This window comes from Podarcis muralis, chromosome 3 (assembly GCF_964188315.1).
Source record: "Podarcis muralis chromosome 3, rPodMur119.hap1.1, whole genome shotgun sequence".
NCBI lineage: Eukaryota > Metazoa > Chordata > Lepidosauria > Squamata > Lacertidae > Podarcis > Podarcis muralis.
Window position 1 is genome coordinate 58,575,821 of NC_135657.1, and position 16,339 is coordinate 58,592,159.

Here is a 16,339-nt window from a genome sequence, read left to right on the forward strand (position 1 = left end):
AGGAGCAAAGGCCAACTTACTTGATGTAGTATGGAACTTTGTTATGTGAAACTGATCTCTGCCATGGTAGCTGAACAGAGGCTGCAGAAAAGAAAAGAAACGGGGTAATTATGACGAAAATAAATAATTTATAGTTAAGTTTTACAATTAAGCTCGGTCATAAGAAAGCACTGAATATGCATTCCAGGACCTGGGAGTGAAGATCCATCTCTACCTTCTAGACAGAGTTCTGGGAATACCATCACCACACCTAGAACGAAGCTCTGCTCTCTATTCCACCCATCCAGAGCTACAACAGCTTTTTCAGTGGTCAGCACGGACAGTTGCAGCAGCAACTCGGAGGGATACCACCTCTGATACTCGAGGTGATACATAGCCATCAGCAGCAGCAGCCATTGATGGCTTTATCCTGTACAGATTTGTCTAACCCCCTTTGAAAGCCATTCAAGTTGGTGGTCATTACTACCATTTGGTGGTAGCAAATGTCATAGGTTAACTATGCACTGTGTGAAGAAGTACTTTGTTCAGTATGTTCTGAATCTTACAACATCCAGTCTCTCTGGATGACTCTGGATTCTAGTATTATGGGAGAGGGAGAAGCACTTCTCTCTAACCGTGTTTTCCCGTGTATAATATTATACACCTCTATCATGTCCCCGCCCTCCTTACTTGATTTTTTTTCTAAACTAATACTAAGCTAGAATGTCCTTTTCCTCGTAAGGGAGTTTTTGCAGACCATCAACCACTTTGGTTTCCCTTGTCTATCTCTACATTACCCTTATTAAAATGAGGCAATCAGAGCTGCTGTTCTCTAATGTCTTTGCCCCAGAGAATGCTCAGTGGCAAGCCATCTATTTGTTCTGTATTTTTCTCTTGTCAAGTTATTAGAAATGCTGGATTCCAGATGCTGTAGATAGGTTTAATTGCTGAAAAATGATGAAAGCTTCTTCCCCCACCCCTTCCAAATATCTAAATTTGTGTGTAAATTTGCATTGTACCTATCTAGGAATCCAATCCTACTTAGACACTACTTTCTGAACTTCGTATGAACAGCAGCCTTGAGGTCATATACACAAATGACTTCACTGTTCAGGTGAAAATAAGAGATCTTTGAACTGCCAAGTACCACATTTATCTACTCCTGGAATGTCCCTCAATCTCCTTTTACATCCTCCAGTATAAGAACACACTATCAAGCAGATTCTTTTACTAACACTTACTGGATAGAAAATTTTGAGATGTGGGTCCACAGTTCCAGTGTGCTTCCTGTAGCAGTTTAAGGCGATCCTCTACAGATATCTGCATGTACAAACATATACAAGGAAAACCATTAATTTCAAGTGATCATACATTCTTAACAGCCATTCTAACAGCCAGCATTGCAAACAATGGTTTACAAACAGTTTTAGCAAATAGACTTTAGATGTACTGCAGATGTGTTTACTCTGCCCATTTGCATCTGTTCTCTTGTTTTTAATGTTTAAATACAAATGAATAATGATCTTTCTGTAAGCAATGCAAATCAATAAATAAGATTTTCACAGTGACTAATACTGTCTCCACTGAAATTTTTTGCTTCTCTCTCCTCTTCTCTTGTCTAAATATCTGTAGTCAGCAGGCCTAATTTTGATTCTATTGATCTTACAGCTGCCTTTACAAGGAACCACTTTGGAGCATGCTGTTTTGCTGGTTGACAGGATGGGCAGATATCCTCCTGGTTTACTAATTAAACTGCACTTGCACATCCAGCAGGAGTCTGACTGCTTAGTCAAATCTCCGTAAGGCATAAAAAGCATTCCAAACACAAATTACATTGCAAGAAACAGAGATGCATCAGAAATGTTAATAATTTCATCTCACAGGACACACTGTTTCTCAGCAGACTACATCTAAACTCAGCAGGTCGCAGATGTCAAAGATAGGGGGGCATTTTTCTCCACTTTCAAACATTTCACACTTCTAACTTTTTCTTCTTCTCAGGTTGAAATAGGGTCTCGATGCAGAAAAGCAAGCAAATAGAAATATGCAAAACTCTTGGTACAAGTTTGAATGGAGTACAGAAGACTAATTTTCTTTTAATATGAAATTCCCACTAGATGTTCTTCCACAACGGTTTCAGACAATTAAGGCAATAGGAATTTGCTGGAAGTTTTTTGGTTTTCTGGAACATTCGAAGGGAGAAATGAATCCATTCGAAGTCTGAAATCAATAGTGCAATGTGGAATGACTGCCCCGCAGGCCAATCAAGACCTTGCTAAGCCATCTAGCATTGCAAAAGGAGAAAACAACAACAACACTTCTTTACTGGGCTAGATAGATCATATTGCACCCTGCCTCATATGTTCCTAGGTCTCCAGGGTAGCATGGGAATGGTGACATCATTGCCGTCTGGGAGATATATGAGCATGTGAAATATGTTTAGCATGATCTGTAAATGTCCTCAGGTTGTACTATACCCACCTTATGCTGCTTCCAGAATATGCCTAGAACCTGCCCCAAATTTGAGGTCCATTTTTCCCCTGACTGCTTCACTACAAGTTCTCTAGGTATAAAATACCAACTTTAGTCTGCCACACCCTTCTTTTCCTTGCCTGCTGCTGAACCTAGAGAATGGCAGCCTGTTGAGGAACTGAAGGGTAGACCCAGCTAGCTCTGCCCATGAAGAGCAACCGTAAGAATGATAGCTGTTTCTAGGGGGAAGCCTGTTGTTTGGGCAAAGGGTTGTGGTGACAGCTACATTTGTGGTGTGACCACAAATGCAACTCACAAATGTATAAGGTGAAATTGATGGGATCTTTGGGATTTTGCTGTTTTATATTTTTATGGATTTATGGTATTTCATCATTGTACTTAGTAGCCTTGGCCAAAAAGCAGTATATAAATAAACCAATGATGATAATGATACAAGTGTTTTTCAGGCAACACATGCCAGACAAGGCATGAATGTTTATAAGCGTCTTGAGATCAGGCACAGGGTAATGGGAAATCCTGAGTGTGCAATGACAATCTAAGTAAAGGTAAAGGACCCCTGGATGGTTAAGTCCAGTCAAAGACGACTATGGGGTGTGGTGTTCATCTTGCTTCAGGCCGAGGGAACAGACGTTTGTCCAGACAGCTTTCCGGGTCATGTGGCCAGCAGGACTAAACTGATTCTGGCACAACGGAAGAATTACTTATGCACACACACACACACTTTCAAAAGTTGTTAATAGCCATGATTAATGGATATACAGGCCCAAAATATGTACACATGTCTTAGGATATTAATTCCATCCCCTTCCTGCACTGAACTGCTGATATCGGCAGAAAAGAGAAGCTATCACTCATGAGAGAAAAGAAGAGACTCTTTCATTGCATTTTGTTACTAAAGCAATCAAGATTAATGATAAATTGTACTGTAATAGAAAATAAGAATAATAAAGGGACACCCTCTCACTCTTAATCCATTGAAGAGAAGAACAGAATACCTGTAAAAGTTTCCAGCGCATATTGAGATCATCCAGCTGTCGCGATATCTTTAAGGATGGATGAAGGTCAAGTGGAGAGAACTGACTGGATAAATCATTAACTGCTTTAACCTTCAAGTTGATTGGTGCAATTTCTTCTCTAAAGGCCTAGAACAGGAAACATGTATGTACTCTCAACAAAACATGTTAAAAGACCAGAATCAGACAACACATGCAAGCACCTTCAAGCACTTACTATTTATTCAAATTCAGCAATAAGCATCAGATTTCACTGCATTTCAGTTCATATGGGGCCCTCGCTGGCTTGGTGAACTGCACATTACCTCAGTAAATCATGAAAATCAAGCAATATGCTCATCAGCCAGGGCCTTTAATATTTCCAACTAATCAGCAAAAGTTTCTGACTTCTCACTACTACTAGTCAGTCAATTATATCTTTCATTTTTGTTTGGGTTTGCTAACAGGCTGACATAATGAAAACACAATAAGCTTATCCTTACCTTCCTTTATACAAATGCAATTAAGAAGAAACTAATTACCTCTTAAAGGCAGAAAGTGGTATTCACAAAACAAAGCTTTTGCAAACTGATTGGTTTCTATTAAAATGGGAATGGGGAAAGGGTGGGCATATTATGCTTAAAACAACAGAAGAGAAAATATAAATCAAGTTTGATTATGTTCTGTGGGGATATAAATAAAGTTCCAGTGAACCTTGCTTAATCATTATTTGAAAGATAGGCTGAAACACGAAGAGGGTGTCGTGTGTGTGATGCTAGGATACATAGTGCAATTTATCTTTTTTTTAGATCATCCATGAATTGACAGACAATAAGCCTCTAAGTCCAATACTAAAATACCCACTGACTTCAGAACCATTTCCTTAGATTTTGTGCCTTAGGCTTTTTATAGCCTAGGATTTGTAGAGTTGCTGCAGTATGATTTATGAACACCTAAGCTTGCATCGTGGAACATATTGGGAGTTCAAAAAACATTAACAGGAGCAGATTTATTTTGTTTCATGGCAGGCTAGCCATAAGGATTTTCCAGTTTGGGAAAATTATTACTGCACTTTTATACCACATTTTCCCTTCAAAATGAGAGTTTAAAAATATAAACATGTAGGATTTTTGCTCTTCATAAGTTATTTGTGCCTCCCTCTGATCATGTTAACCTTCCCAGCCACCCAATCTATACCATCTTCCCACCACAGTGCTGCTACTTCACTAAAATGAAATGAAACGAAATGTGTGTGTGTTGGGGGTGTGCTTCTATAGCCATCTTTGTAACTAGATGCTCAAGTGGCCTCAGTGGTTAGGTGTGCCTATTTTTACTATGGCTAATTCACCAGGTACAATCATTCCTGAATTGAGGTAACCTTCCCAGACTGATCTACAGCCTGGTAACATTATGTCTGGATTACTACAATGCACTCTATTCTGTACCTTTGAACCTTGAAAATGGTTTGCTAGTTGCAACAGCTGCAGAATGTTTGATTCCCCATGATCTGCACTCACTGTCTTTGCTTCCAAGCCCAATTCAAGGTCCTGTCATTGACTTTTAAAGCCATAAATCCTCAAGGCCAAAATACTTGGTAGGGTTCAATGTGCCAGTCTGACCCCTGAGATCACTGGAGGGACCTTTTGAGATTCATGGTACTGGGAATAGTGGCCCAGGGAGTAGTGACCCGGTTGAGGGTCTTCTTGGTTGTGGCCCTCAACTCCAATTTTATCAGCCACGGAAGACATGCCTTTTTGTTCTAGTCTTTGGGACTTTCTGAGTTTGTTGCCAATTAGGCTCAGGAAAATTTGATTAGTAGAACAATCTATGGAGTTGTTTATTTGCTGTTGTTTTTAGGTTCAAGATGATTTCATGGTTTTATTTTGCTCTGTGATTTGAAAATGTGATTTATGCACTGCTCTGGGATTTTTGAATTTAGAACATTATATAACTGAATTCAATAAGCAAAAAAGCACGTGTTCCCTGATAAAGTACACGAAAGAGATATTTGTATATATTTTGCTATCTTGGAACATTAATTCAGGGCACAGAAATGGCTGGATGCATTGTTAGAGACTAAATTTCATTCACACATAGACATTTGCTCAAAATGCATTACACTGAAGAATACATTTGTGCTTACTGTTGTTTTATCAATGTGATCCTGTAATGAATCCATCAGTATATCTCCAACGGGTTTCCAACCATTTAGTACATTTTCTGCCTCTCTCAGGTCAGCATCTAGGTCATCCATAGAACACTGCAAGTCCTTCAGTTTCTCCAGCGCTTTGTCCACTTGCTTCTGCCAACTGCTGGCACAGGTATTTAGGCTTTCCCACTTCTCTTTCACTTCTGCAGACTGCTTACGCATAGCTTTGGCAATCTTCTGTGCTTTCTCTTCGGGGGTCAGCTCTGTAACAGAAGGCATTTCAAAGAATCAGATTGACATGGTATTGAAAGGATTTGCTGTTCTACACAAATGCACAGTACGCTTTTAACAAGGTGCCTATTAATGTGGATTATTATGCTTTAGTCTGCCACTCGCATCCTCTGTTCTGTGAGACCCTGTGTGTTTGCAGGTGGTCCTCAAGACAAGATCCAATTAAGTAGTAAAAACGCGCCGTATGTCTCTGAATTTCAGGCTTCCCACAGCATCAGATTGGCCACTGTAAGGACAGGATGGTGGAGTAGATGGGTCATTGGCCTGATCCAGCAGACTCTTCTTATGTAAGGTATTTTTTAGAAACAAGCAATGTTCAAATGCCAGACAAATATGGAATCAAAACTCAACTACATTTGCACTCCAGGGAAGCTGAACTGGTAACAAGAGAAAAGCAAGTATATGGGGACCTAAGAGTAGTGTGTAATGTCTTGTGACAGTGTTAATATAATACTTAATGAAGTACAGTAAGTTGCTTATATGCCACCAGTAAGAAAAGAATGGCTTTAATGATGCAGGCAGATCCCTCCAACAGGACATACCATCTGTGATATAAACACAGCCCAGTAATTTACAAAAAATACCCACGTGTGATTGCAACTAACCACCAGAAAACTATAGCTGAGGCAGTACACCCCTAAATTCCACCTGCTAGAAAGCAACCATGTTTGTTTGTGGCTTCCCAGAAGTATCTGGTTGGCCACTGTGGGTAACATGATGCTGGACTAGACAGGCCATCATTGGTCTGATCTAGCAGGGTATTTTTTATGTTGTTGTTGTAAATATTAATGTCTTCTTGTTTATCAACATATTAAACTGTTGCTTTGGATGTCGGTTGAGGACATGGGGCTGGGGGAACAGTCTGAAAGGAAGAACCAAACAAGAATCACAAGCGGCAATGTGGAAAAGGAAGACTGGCACCAGATGTGGGACCAGAAATTAAGTTTCTTATCCACTGTTAGTTTCCACTGCACGTTAATTAGAAACAAGATTCTACAGATTGTTAGGGCACTTGAAGGGCAACTTTAATTCAGAGTTGCTGTGTAATGGCAAGTGCACTTTCATATTGGATAAATTCAGGTCCCGAATGTATTACATTCATGCCTTCCTTTTCATTTTAGAAGAGAGCCTTAGAACTGCTTGTAAACTTGATTTTTAAAAAGACATTTACTGCAGAGCTGAAGGCTGACAAATGTACTTTTATGAGCTATAAAGATGCATGCAATCTATTCACTCAAGATATGACTGTATCTTACACATAAATATGCTTGGCATTCTGCTATCCCAACATGTTTTAATGAGCAACCTACCAATTCCAGGAAAACTGAAGCCACATTCATAGTTACATTGACTGCTCAGAGTAAAAGTACTAATGAGAAGTTTGTTAGTAGTGACAGCTTTCTTTGCAGCAGCTTTTCGGTCAGCTTGCCATGCAAGAAGCTGGTGTGATAACACACAACACCTTTGGCAAAAACCACTGCACACTTATTGCTGCCATTTTCTATTTATTTATCTAATGCATTTATTTACTGTAGTTTATCCTGCTTTTCAGACAATAATCGCCTTTCCAGTAACATCAGTTAAACAATAAAAATGAGAGACGGGCCCTTCCATCAGGCTTACAAATTAAAAAGGCATGACACAAGGAAAACAGAGTGCAGGGAAGAGGTATGAAGATTGGCTTCAAAGTATTATACTACCTCTACTTCAGCAGATACTTGGGGAGTATGAAAAGCTCCCTGAATTATTCTACTAGCTTAAAGGAAAGGAAAACAAGTTAACTTTCTGCTCCAGTTGCAACAACATTATTTAAAGTTAACGTAGTTGTAAAAGGTTTATTAAGCCTCTGGTCAACATGAGTTACAGTGGGGCTTCCAAAATGACAAGTCTAGTTTTAGGGAAAGTACTTTTAATGGCAGCCATTTAAAAAAGAAAAAGAATGGCTGAGAGAAAGGGTGGGGGGGTTAGACAACAGGCAAGCATAGATACAGTTTCAGGTTGGGCTTAACAAGTTTGGTTTGTCTATAGCAGACCTCACTAGATAGACACCCTAAAATAAACATTGTTACATAAACTAGGCTACTCTGTGCTGACTCAGCTGCTTTAAACACTATCCTTTCCCACAAACGTGTGGCATTAAAATCCTTGTCCCTTTTACCTGCGCTTAGTTGTGCTTAATGGCCAAGGCAGAAGGCATCAGACATAGCTGCAATGCTAAGCCAACCCCTAGCAAAATGTGAATGTGGGTGTGTGACAGTAAAAAAATGGGTCACTTTGCTTGTCCCCTTGTTCTCCTGCTGCCATGCAGGAGTGTTGCGTCCAAACCATGACTACTGGGTTTGTCTTGCTCCAAGCAAACCATAAGTGGTTAAGCCAATAGCAACTCTTAATTATTACTCTAGTTGTATAATACTTTGGCTTTATTTCCTTTGAAGGCATTAAAGTTATTTCCATGCTAACTTTCCTACAGAAAATGAAATGTCACAAGTAAATAGGACTTGCATTCTCTGTGTTTTTTCTTAATCAATTCATCAGACCAAAAAATATTTACCTGTGCATGTTCAGAGTATTATACAGAGTTTAAGGCAGACTGTTAAAATCATAATTGGCTGAAACCGTTTGTGTGCCTTTGTCATCACCACAATAAACTTTGCCTTTGCAGATCACATGCGCAGTATCAACACCTGGCTAATGATGGCTTCCACCTCTGTTCTTTAAGCCTGCAATATGTAGCCATGTCATGCTGCCTAATAAATAAAGTGCATTCGTGTAAATCACTTGCAACAAGTATTTCTTTTATGATTCAACTATGATTTATTGCATTTTTTGCCTTTGCAATTAAAAGGCAGAACAGATGGTGAATGCTTAATTTAGAATGACAAATCTATCAAAGTAACATTTGCAACTGCATAATTACTTGATATTACCAAGGGATCTCACCAATATTCACCAGTTTGTTTCTAAAATCTCTCTCTTTTTCACTTCATTAAAGTTTTTAGTTTGCCAAATCAAGCTTTGGACTTCTGTTGCATCCTGCCATTATTAGGTAAAACAAAAAGGTGACAGGAAATATGTTTTCAAAGTCACCTCCATGTAGCAAGAAAGAGATATGCATTACAAGACCATGCCAGCTAGGCATTGAATATGTGCAGATACCCCAAGATACCTAGGAATATGCCTACATGTCTGGATGTAAAAAAAAAAAAAAAAGCAGTGAGAGAGGGTGGGACTAGTGATCAGACTCCAAGGATTAGGGAGGTCAATGAATGTGCCTGGTCTATAACATCCCTTCGGAATTAAAAACCTCGTGCTTTATAATGAACCAGTAGTTCTGAAGGAGTCAATGCTAATAGTTCATGAGTATGAGACTCTATTAGGGATGCAGGTGGCGCTGTTGCGCTGTGCCAATCAAAAGGTCGGCAGTTTGGAGCCCCACTCCTGTTACTCAGTCCCTGCTCCTGCCTACCTAGCAGTTCGAAAGCACGTCAAAGTGCAAGTAGATAAATAGGTACCGCTCCGGCGGGAAGGTAAACGGCATTTCCGTGCACTGCTCTGGTTCGCCAGATGACCACATGACCCGGAAGCTGTCTGCAGACAAATGCCGGCTCCCTTGGCCAATAAAGCAAGATGAGCGCCGCAACCCCAGAGTCGGCCACGACTGCTCCCTTTACTTATGAGACTCTATTAGTAACTACACTTCATCTACATGTAAAATTAATTCTAGTATTTGCCATGTTCTTTTGCACAACTGTTTACAGGACAGCTCCACTGCCAGAATTTCTGGCTAGAACATCTCTGGGTACAACTCACTGTTTGCAGTCCTTTTCTTTCTTGCTTTATACTGGTGATTCTGGAATAGTCTGACAAGGTTTGGCCAAGTAAGAGGAACCTATACTGTGGACCGTAGCCCTGCCAGTAGTGCCCCAGTTTCCATGATGGAAAGGGGGAGCACTGGCACTGTGTTAGAATGATAGCACAGAAATGATCCAAACTGCTGTGGTTCCTATACCGCCAAAGAGCCAAATGCTCACCCAAAGTCCATCAACAGTTGGCCCAGGGATAAAAGAATGGCTGAGCTGCTACTTCTTCAACCATCCTTTCCTCCTGGATTCAAATATGCCTGGTTCATCTGGTCCTAGTTTTCCCAGCCTCTTGCAGTGGGGTCAACCACTAGCACCACTGCACAGCTCACATTTATCTAAGGGCCAAACATGGCCAACAGCATGACTTGAGCATGTCTAATGTTTACTCTCTCTAATTAATGGGAAGTTGGGAATCGGGATCAGAAATATGGCACACATGGACCAAGGGGTCATCCTCTCCCAATGAAGACTGTCCCAGGAAAGAATTTTGGACTGGCACCAAAGGGATTTCCCCTCCCAAATCCAAAACAAAGGAAATGGGAAATGCCCAAGGGTAGGATGGGGGGGGCAGTTTATGTGGTTTCTTAGTGATGTGCACAACTAAAAGCTTCGAAGCTTTCGTAACTCGTGCTTGTATCATTTGTTTGGTTTGTTTTTTTTATAAATATGATTAAGTTGAAAGAAGCCAGGTGTTAATTAGCTACTAAAAACCCAGCTAGTCTTCAAATGAGGCAATTTACCACAGCAGTGCTTGCCAGCCTAATATACTCAACTACTGAATGAATATTACTGATTACCATCTTCTCATAATGCAGTGGTCTGAACAAATTTGAACTTGGAAAATATTTTTCATAATAATTCTCCCAATTTAGATCAGCTATATTATACATCTCATCAAAGCTACCTAATGTAGCATAGTATCCATCTGACTGTTCAAAACAGCTGGGGGACAGGATCCAGTAAAGGAGGCTGGCAAAGAACTAGCCTGGGGGAAATGTTCATTTGTTTTAATCAGCATGCATTCATAATGGAAACCCAGAGTCAAAGAGGAAGAAACTAGGAAAGGCGAAGTTGTGCACACAGTACAATTGCATAAAATTAAAATGTGTTTATGCAACAGATAGTTTCTTACAACACCAGTTGTTCCCAATTAATAGAACAATAGAAAAGCAGGCCAGGAAAAGCCAACAAAGCTGTCATGAAATAAAATTATTATTTTTTTTACTTTCTGGCAAATAAATCTCTTGTAAGTGTGTTTAGGATTGCAGACTTCATGAACTAAAAGCAGTGTACCATAGTATGCATTTTGTTCCTGTTAATGTCCTCTAAAAACAGACTGAATGTATTATGTATTTTGAAAGTATAATAGGCAATGTGAGTGAGTATCTGAATCCCCACTCTGACTCTGTGTTTGATATGCATAGTTGTACTGCTATAAAACAAGGATAGGAATCTGGATAGATAGCAGCTCCCATCATCCTTGACCACTGGCTGAAGCTGATGGGAATTGTGTCTCAGACATCTGAAGGGCCACATCCCCCCCATCCCTGATATGCACAGAACATATTCGTAAGGCTAGTAAAACTTAAAACAGAAAACAGTGGCCGAGGTAACATACCTGATCAGGAGCCTTCTGGGCAAAACATTTTGCAACTGTCAGGACAATCAGAAAATTGTTTCTTATATATCATGTTTCTACAGCGGTGTTACACCAAACTGTGTTGCACCAGTAACAGCAATATACACATTAACAGACGATATTGCTTGTAAAACTGCCCAATCTCTTGTCTTGGATAATTCCCCAGCTATAATAATGTTCTCCAACTGTCAGGATTTGTTTATTTATTTATTTAATTTAAATGGTACTACTGTGGCGTTCCCTAGACCACACACAATTCATTTAAAGTTCTTTGGAGAACAATGAATATTCACCAGGGGAATCACATATTCAGCAAAGAAGCTGGGTTTAAAAACTGACCTGACTTTGGGTGTACGTTTTTTCTTGGTTCTTCGGGGCCTTCGATTGGTTGATCAGCGAGGAACACTCGTGCTTGGTCTACAGCATTCAAAATGGCTTGCTCTTTATCCTTCAACTCACGCCTTAGTGCCTTTCCAAAAGAAAAACATTGGAGTCAGTTTTGATCTAAGGCTGCAGTCAATGCACTGTACTGCAACTCTCCATTTTCATCTCTTTGACCTAACTTGGAGCTATGGCTAGAGGTTTTATTACAATCAAGCGGTATATAAATTTTCTCAAATAAAATAAATGGTTCGTTGCATTTAGAATCTCTGTGAAATAACATTTATCCACCATGGATCCAGTCTTGTCATCATTTATCATCACTGGGGGGGGGGGGGCTGCTGCTTTTCAATGCACACCTGCAGAGTTCTGCTTAATTAGAAAGCTCTGATCCCCAAACCTTCCCTTTTGTTTCATGGTTGGGGGAGGGGGAAATGTGATTTTCATTCCCCCCCCCCTCCTCCTTTTTTTGGGTGTGTGTGTTCCTTTTCAATGTGCCCTCTACAGTTTTCTATATTCAGAAGTCACAAATGGAAAACACTGTCAGTATTTCAGATATGCGAGCAGTGAGCGTTTATTAATGTGCATTCATTAATACCAAGGTTTGAGGCAGGGCTGTAAACAGACAGGTCAGAAAGAAATGAAAACGCAGGCAATGATTCTGTAATTAAGTTATAACACTACTGTGTTAGCAACAGCTGTTTTGAAAATTAACATAGTTAATTAGGTAATTATCACTGTGTTGTGTTTTTCTTAATTTCATGTCTGACAGTAAGAACAATTCGACAGTGGAGCAGATTCCCACAAGAGGTGGTGGACTCTCCTTTCTTGGAGGCTTCTAAGCAGAGGTTGTATGGTTATCTGTCATGTATGATCTTCTTCTTTGGCGATCACTTGTTGCCGAATAAGATTGTCTTCCATGAACATGGTCTTAACACTGAGTCCGTAAGTGACTGTGGAGGCCAGTTCTAGATCCACACATCCTTCCACAGTGGGGACACAGGTTTTCGGGTGGGAACTGATCAAAGTGAGGGTTTTCTAAACGTGCCTTCCTCTTAGCATGTTTTGGCCCGAGTTCGAGCGTCTTCAAAGTCCATGACGCCTTTGGTAAAGGATGTTCTTCAATTGGGGTGCTTGCAGGCCAGTGTTCCCCAATTGTCGGTGTTTATGCTACATTTTTTTTAGATTTGCCTTGAGAGAGTCTTTAAACCTCTCTTGTTGTCCACCGGTATTTTGCTTTCCATTCTTGAGTTGGGAACGGAGTAGTTGGTTTGGAAGACAATAATCAGGCATCCAAACAACATGACCAGTCCAACGGAGTTGATGTTGAAGAATCATTGCTTCAATACTGGTGATCTTTGCTTCTTCCAGTACACTGGCATTAGTCTTCCCAAGAGCTCTGTGAATGCAACTTTATCCCGATTGAAGTGCAGAGTGTTTGAGGACCAGGACATTCACAGGGAAACCAACCTTACTGTATGCTTGTGAAACATGGACCACTTATAAATGCCATCTCCTCAAAAGAGTCCATCAATGTATGATCTAGTTTGCAAGGGATAGGGCTAGATGACCTTCATGGTGCCTTCCAACTTTATAATTCTAGGATTCCATGATTTCCCTATGACTTAACTGCTTACAAGTCCTCCCCACAAGGCTGTGTGTATATAACGCAGGATAACACTGCATGCATCTGATAAAACAGACCAAAGTCCACAAAAGCATATGCCATAATAATTCATTATTCTTTAAGGCACCCCAAGACTCACAGTACCTTGCTCCTTTTACTAAACCGGAGTAAGCTGAAAAGTATGCAGTGCAGCAATAACTAGAATGCAGTAATATTCCACCCAGAAAAATACATCTTTAATATGTATGAAAATACATCTGATTTAAGCATCCTCTAACATGCCACTTTTATCATAATTCAGAAGACAGTACTTGAATGAAAATCAAGACTTTAAAGGAAGATAAAAATAGGGCACAAAAATTCAAGAGCATGAAGAGGGTTGTAATAGTAATTTTTTATTATTTCATTAAAAATTTGATAACGCGCTTCAGAAGTACATCTTATTTTCCATAAGGGCAAATTGTAAGAGATAGAACTTTATGAGCAGGGACCTATCACATATTTATTTAAAAGTTATATATGAATATATATGTGCAGCATGGCCTCAAGCCCTCCTTAGTAGCTTGCCATGTCCTTTGAACTCTGGTACAATGTTGCCAGGGCCAAGTAATCCCTGTGGGGAACTGTCCCCAGATCTAGAATGGGGGATGAATTCTCCTGCTCAGTTTAGGCAGGGACATATTTTGGGTTCCCTCAATTACTCATTTTTCCAATCTTTAATTCAGTTTCCCATATTTCTGCATTAGCTTAGTTTTTTTTTTAAGTCCTCGTGAACACTTCTCAATGTTTAATCACAGACTTCTAATACACAAATTTTTGTATGCAATCTTGCCTGATATATACATCTTTGCAAGCAATTTCCCTAATGTAATGCATTTTTAATGATTTTTTACTGATGTGGGCATTATAATGCACATTTGCCCCTAATATCTGCATTTCTGACACATCTCTAGGATGGACAATTGTTGAACAGTCAAATCCTAACATTTGATGTTGTATTCCATTGCTCTTTTTTCTTCTAAATGTCAGAAAATGTCTGGTGAACAGTAGTATCTATTTTGTTGAATAAAAGGCATTCTTACCAGTTAAAAACACTTCGTTTTGTGAAATAAATGCATGCAATTATTTTACTTTATTTCTTTACCCTGTAAGCTGTGGTACAAACTAAAATCAGGGAATAGAACTATAAACATTTATCCACAATTATCTGCTATCTACTTTGGTCTGTTCTGTTCTCTCCCTAAACTGAAACTGAGAAAGACATCACTTGCTTATTTTAATTGGAAAGATCATTAAAAACACAGAGGTTCCCCATTCCTTCACTATACCAAGAAAACCCATGAAGGTGTTGGGATATGTTGGTGGAAAGGTGGAATATCTTTTCCCCAAAGCTATTATTTCTTCAAAATGAGCTCCAACAAAATTCACTTTAGGACTGGGCTTGCATAATCTTTATGATGAACGCCTGTAGTATAGAACTTTTACCTTTTAAGTCAGAAATCACATTGCAACAACACCCCCCCCCCCCCCGGGGAAAAATACATCCCCAAAGATGTATTGCACAGCACTATCAACCCAAAAAACATCACATGTATTTTAAAAGAACTATCTCATTTGTAGCTTTATCAAACAATTTACACAGGCTTATGATGAACAGGTAAGTCTGCTAAAGTTTTTTGATAGAGGAAGGCGAGGCCATTTTCAATTAGAAAACATGAGGATTTCTTAAAAACAGAACACATCATCTAAATCACTTTTATTAGGCACCAGTGAAGTAAAAGCACTTTTTATTTGAGCCTGAATCTGTTGGTTCTTTCACAGGTTTATGTCCCAATACCATCCACTGGTATTGAATTACCTTCTAATTATACTGAGACAGGTGTTGGAGAAATTTGTTTCTTTTATAGTTATGGGTGGAAATGGAAAGCTCTTGAGGTTGAAGCGACTGAGGGAAAACAGTTTTTATATGGCTTACAAGAAATCAAGAGACTTTGTTTTAATACAGATTCTGTGTTGTAACAAAAGAAACTTTATCTGGTAATACCAAGGCATTATATCAACTTGTGAACAGGAATCTGCCCTTTTTCTGGGGCAGATCATAAAATCACCTTGCAACTCTCCACAGGGCCTGCAAGACTGAGCTGTTCTGCCTGGCCTTCGGCTTAGACTCACTCTGACCCCTTATATGGGATTTGGTATATAAATTTTCCCTTGGCTTTTTTGCTGGCCCATGGCTTGGGTGAATATCTGATGTTTCCTCCCTTTATGGTCTTGATTTATGGGCTACTACTAAAACGAGGCTGCATTTTAAGCTGTATTTTAAGATGTAATTTAATTAACTGTTTGTTTGTTTGTTTGTTGTTTTTTCTATTACGTTTTATTGTAATTTATATTTGGTGTTAGCCGCCCTCAGCCCAGCCCTGGCCGGGGAGGGTGGTGTATAAATAAAATGTTGTTGTTGTTATAAAACAAAGGCGAATTTCAGCAACTGATCCACTTCAAAATAGTCTCAAGTATGAGCTCATGTATGTTGTGAAGATAAAAACTATGCACACAAATTTAAAACTTTGTCCCATGCATTTCAAGCCCATTTTAACTTTATTCATAAAATGCTGATTTTAGTAAATACTAGTTGGGCTACAGAAGGCATCAGAAGCCTTTTGGGAGCAATAGAAACTTTGAGAAAGTGCTGTGGGTACCAATCACAAAATGGCTACCAGGTACGCATGGCACGACAAAAAAATTATAGAGAGAATAAGGTCATTGATGTTACCTCCTGGGCAATCTTATACTTCATGTAGGAAGTCAGCTATGGCCTGCTTGTCCAGATTGTGGAGATCACACAAAACTGATTACACACATACACACAAAAACCCCACAATGCTGTTGCTGTTTAGTAACAGGAAGTATTGACCAGTACCAGAG

The 16,339-nt window shown here is 39.5% G+C and overlaps 1 protein-coding gene across 12 annotated transcripts in view; it reads right to left on the bottom strand.

The window, feature by feature from the left end:
• The window catches only part of UTRN (utrophin), a 311,465-nt gene that overhangs the window by 67,596 nt on the left and 227,530 nt on the right, over positions 1 to 16,339 (bottom strand). For all 12 annotated transcript variants that reach the window (XM_077925924.1, XM_077925927.1, XM_077925928.1 and 9 more), the window contains 5 exons: positions 11,746 to 11,875; positions 5,608 to 5,876; positions 3,468 to 3,614; positions 1,221 to 1,299; positions 21 to 81 (listed from right to left, as the gene is read on the bottom strand). In XM_077925924.1, the coding sequence (XP_077782050.1) occupies positions 21 to 81; positions 1,221 to 1,299; positions 3,468 to 3,614; positions 5,608 to 5,876; positions 11,746 to 11,875 (686 nt within the window). The remainder of the gene's footprint in view (positions 1 to 20; positions 82 to 1,220; positions 1,300 to 3,467; positions 3,615 to 5,607; positions 5,877 to 11,745; positions 11,876 to 16,339) is intronic.